Source organism: Cyprinodon variegatus, unplaced genomic scaffold (assembly GCF_000732505.1).
Source record: "Cyprinodon variegatus isolate N-32 unplaced genomic scaffold, C_variegatus-1.0 Scaffold231, whole genome shotgun sequence".
In the NCBI taxonomy this organism is placed as follows: Eukaryota; Metazoa; Chordata; class Actinopteri; order Cyprinodontiformes; family Cyprinodontidae; genus Cyprinodon; species Cyprinodon variegatus.
In genome coordinates, this window is record NW_015150684.1 from 617,934 (window position 1) to 622,942 (window position 5,009).

General features: G+C 40.8%; 1 protein-coding gene across 1 annotated transcript in view; it reads right to left on the reverse strand.

Annotated features, from left to right (window-relative positions):
* rimkla (ribosomal modification protein rimK-like family member A) overlaps positions 1–1,722 on the reverse strand; it is a 12,775-nt gene extending 11,053 nt beyond the window's left edge. Inside the window, exon 1 of the mRNA XM_015381318.1 lies at positions 970–1,722. Within this exon, the coding sequence (XP_015236804.1) occupies positions 970–1,135 (166 nt within the window). The 5' untranslated portion in view covers positions 1,136–1,722. The remainder of the gene's footprint in view (positions 1–969) is intronic.
* Positions 1,723–5,009: the final 3,287 nt, after the last annotated feature.

Consider the following 5,009-nt stretch of genomic DNA (forward strand, 5'->3'; position numbering starts at 1 on the left):
GGGGGGGGGGGGGACTGGGGGTTAGGGTCACCCTTACCATTCTTGTCCTCATAATACTGACAGTGGGAGGAGTAATACGCTCAAGTGATTCTACAGTAATACTCTCAATTTTCCAAACATGTTAACTTTTCATAGATTATAGTCAGTCTTCAGTTAAATCATAGATAAATAACTACTCTAACAAAAACTTAGTAAACCAAATTTTTTTGGTAGATATTAGTACTTGTAAATATAAATTTTATGCAGAATGATTATTGATATAAGTAGGTAAGTAATGACAATGAAAAAGATGTTCGACCCAGAACTCAAACCTGAAAGAACTTCATCCACTATACCTTTTATCTAGATGGATGTTTAAATATATATCTATCCGTTAGTAAAGGCTGTAGGAAAGTATACCTTGTTTATATTTGGAAAATATGGTTGTTGTGGTTGTTCATTTTCCTGTTGGATCAGTATAGATTGACCCTAAGGTTCTGGTGCCAATCCACTTTCAGCCACCCTTCAGTGTACATTGGTTATTGCCTGGGCACCCTTCTAAAAAATGTTCTGGCTACGCCTCTGATGCTGACTGCAACATGCATTAGCTTCTTATAGTGCATGACAAATGATTTTCTTTTAGTTATGAAAAACTAAAAAATGCAAAATCCAAACTGTGATGCAAAATTTGGATTTCCTTGGATAGTGTCATATTTCTTTATCATTCGAAAGAGCATTCCCCCAAGAGCTCATATTTGCGTGGAAAGCGGCATAATCAGCAGAATTTAAGTCAGGCGTGATCTCCTCGGTCAGCAGACAATCCAGCAGGAAAGTGGGTTAGGCGGTCATTGCTGCGCAGACCAGGCAAGCCCTGCGTGGCACCGGACTGATCGAAACAATAACTCCCTTCTTTGAGCTTTATTTCATTACATGTCCTAATTTAAATACATAATGAACATAATTAGACACGACACATTGAGTGATACTTGCCTAGCTGGCCTTCGCTGATCGTCAGCACGATCTGATCCATGAGAAGGTAGCGGAATTCAACGTCCTCGTCGGCGCAGCGCTCCTTCAGAGCCCGGAGGATCTGGACCTGGGGGTACTCCTGGCTGATCCGCCGGTCGGTCACGAACCAAACCCGAGAACACATCATTTGGAATGTGGAGTGAATCAACGAAGCAGCCGAAAAACACAGCCGTGGAGTGGAGTGGAGAGGGGGGTGGGAGGCAGGTGTGAGCGCGGGATCACGGGCGGCAGAGATGCTCTCACAATGGAGGCAAAGCGGTGGGAGCGGGCTGGAATGTGGCTTAAAAACACCACTTGCTCAACCGCTGGCTGGACCGAACCGGCTGGGGTGAAAAGTGTTTTAAAAAATCACCTTTGTTTTCCGTAGCTTGCAGCCATCTGGTCTTCGTCGAACCCCTACAAATAAAAGCTTATTCGAAATAATGTTGAAGAAAAATTGGATTTTTTATACTTCCTTTTCAATCGAGACGCAGCTTTTTTGCCGCCGAGGCAAACAAAGCTAAAGCCTCGCCGCCTGAGGAGCCACAGCCGCTGCTAAAAAAGTTTATCTTTCGTCAATTTAACAACAGCGACTATCAAAAACCGCACGACATAAACAAGCTAACCGACCTAACAACTGTGTCTATCTGCTCCGTCCGTTTGGCTGCTATCCACGCGGTATTGGTGCTGAAACATGCACGCGCTTTAGTTTACAACTCCGCTCCTCCAGGTCTCGTGCCCTTCCCCAAAACAAAAGGCTCGGATGGCAGATGACCAATCACGACTCGTGTATAACCTCGGTGTCCACGCAGCAAGCGGAAAAGGCGGGTACCCGTGCGTCCTTTCAACCAATGAGGAAAGAGAAAACGTAACGGGCAGAAAGGGAGGGGTCGAAGCAGTTGGTGGCGCGCGCGGAATGCAGCGAGACGTCTGCAGGGTGAACGAGAGCGCGCATTCTCCGAACCGGTTCAGACCAGCCCTGCTGAGAGCTTTTTGGTGAAAAAAACAGCGTGGTCTCCCCCTCAGGCATAGGAAATGAATAAAAGTCAATACATGCCAAAGAAACCACAACTTTAAGTCTTTTTCTAATATTATCGATCGATAAATGATGGTTTATTTGAATTATAACACATCATTTGATGATGGCTATTGTTTACCAACGCCATCTAGGGACAGCTGTGTCGGTTGGGAGAAATTATCCTCCCACCCTTCTTTATGTGCAGAACAACTACTTTCTTTCTGCTAGTGGCGAGAGCAAGTATGGGGTAGACACGCTCTTTAAGGGAAGACATATCTAAAAATATATTTGAACTCAGCAATTATACCATTTTTCTACACAGGATTTATTGGAAGCAATTCGAGTTTTTTAAGTAGTGCCAATTCACAACAAAATATAAAGCTACACAAACCTGTTTGCACACCCTTTAACTAAACCATTTGCTTTGGTTAGCAGCTGAACAAACCTATAAATAACATTTAACTTACTCAAAGAGCATAGCCTGCAGAGGGTATATATCATATCTATTGATGATTTAGATTTTGTTTAATTATTTCATTCACTAAAACTGTTTGTTTGATAGGAAACAAGATATATATATATATTTAATATAAAAATATTAAAAGTGATACTTTTGCAAAAAAACAAAAAAAAAACACCTTTTCATTTCTTTTTTGTTAAAAATGTTCTTTTGCCATTTCGAAATATGATTTCTTAATGCAAACAAACCGGCCCTTATCTGAGGAGTCATAAAAACTCCACTGATGATAACCACTGATGACCCCTGAGTAAATAGGCTACTGGGTGCCTAATGGAATTTGTTTATGGCACCATTCTGTAAATCTTTAAGAGTCATTCTGACTTTTTTGGGGTTTGTTGTAACCTTGGAGCTTTGATGGAGACAGGATGTTAAATCCTATTCAAAGAAATGTAGTAAACGTTGTAAAAATATAATCCTTGCTTCCCCCCAAAACTTTTATCAAGCTACTATAAACATAAATCTAAGACTTACCTTACCTAATAACAAAAAGCCTTCTAAAATATTACTTGGACTTAGACAACTTTATTGTCATTTTGTATACACAGAGTGTTTATAAAATGAAATTTTTGTTGTATAAAGCTTTCAGATGGTGAATGAGCAGCAGTTTAGCAGTGAAAAGAAACACTTCCAGTTCATAAAGTGCAGCAGTGATCAAAATGTAAACAATGTAGGAGAGAAAGATTGTGCAAAAGGCGTGGAATGTGGTAGTTCAGAGGAGTGCAAAAACAAATATATATTGTACAAAAATGCAGGTTCTATTTGGTATGATGTTATCAGTTTGATGCAGAGTCTCGCTTTGTTTTTTTTCAACAGTCTGATGGCAGTGGGGAAAAAGCTATTACAGAACCAGCTGGACGCACATCGAATGCTGCGAAGCCTCTTCCCAGAGGGCAGCAGCGAGAACAGTCTATGGTGGGGGTGTGAGGGGGATGATGTTACGGGCTCGGGACACGCAGCACTGGGATGAAATATCTTTACTGGAGGGGGTGGCGCCCTGATTATCCTCTCTGCCGTTCTCACCAGCCTTCTCATGTTCTTCCAGTCTGAGGCGTTGCAGCCTCCACAGCACGCAGTGAGACAACTGGTCAGAACGCTCTCTATTGGGCTTCTGTAGAAGGTCATGAGGATGAATGTGGGTAAGTGAGCTCTCCTCATCTTCCGCAGGAAGTAGAAGCACTTCTGTCACCTCCTAACCAGTGGGGTGGCATTCATAAACCAGGTGAGGGTGTCTGTGATGTGCACCCCCAGGAATGACCACCTCTACAGCTGAGCTGTTGATGAGCAGTGGAGTGGAGAAAAAGTTTATCTGACTGTCAAATAGCATATATTTTAGCTTTTTAGGTCTTTTTCTTAAAAGATGTCCTTCATGTTTTTTACGTTGAGTAATAATCTGTCACCTTGAAACTGGGGTGCAATTATCTCTTTATCCTCTTGGTACTGTCCCCCCAAAATTACAGTTTCTTCCGGCCATGAATTGGTTCTAAAACAGTGATGGGTAATCAAGTTGCTACTCTTTCTGTTTGACATTTGTACAATGTATAAATAAAAAAAATAAAAATTCGCAGATCATCAAAATAGGACACACATTTCAACAAAAAAACAAAAGCTATTGTAACTTGGGGCTATATGATACATCATGTCAAATATTTCAAACTGGATCCCTTCTTTTAATGTTAAAATGTGCTTAGCCCACTTCTTGGTTTAAAAAATGACAGGGCATCCTCATTTTAACATAAATCTAATAAATTGACTTAATTAGCTGTCTCTAGAAGCAGCATCTATTGTTCTGATCTGGGTTTATTCATTCAACTCTGCAAATTCACGCTGCTGCAGCCACATCTCGCGAGATTAGATCACTCCTCCTCATCCATCATCGTGACCAAAAAAAAAAAAAAAAAATTAATCACACATTAAACACATAAAAACATTTAACCTTAAGTTTAAGCACAATAATATACTTTGAAATTAGGTAAATTGCAAAACATACAAGTCAGCATCGGGGTATTCACTCGTGGCTGCTGCGGTATTATTTCATAATCGTATTTCCCTTTTTCTGGCTCTACAAACGCCTTGTTTTAAAATCAATTTAATTGTTCCAAATGGGATTTTTTTTTTTTTTAGAAAAATAAAATCAACCAGATGTAAAATGTCCAGCTTAAAAACACGTTTCTCTATAGTCTACTACACTCTCAGCTACACGTTGCAGCTCCGGAGTCTCAGCAGGATCAAACCGGGCTGAACCGCCTCTGACCAAACACCAACTAGTCTAAAATGTGTGAGAGAACATGCGTCTTTTAACTCCCTCCCCCAGAGGAGCATATTTCTGACTTTTAAAATCATCCTACTGTTCTTCCCATGCTTTGCCAGATTCAGAATATAAACAAATTAGGGTTTATGAGGCAATATTTCACAACAACTGTTTGAAGCGAAGCTCGTCCTCCAGGAATGATGTCACCTTGCTTGACGCTGATGTGGTTCCTGCAC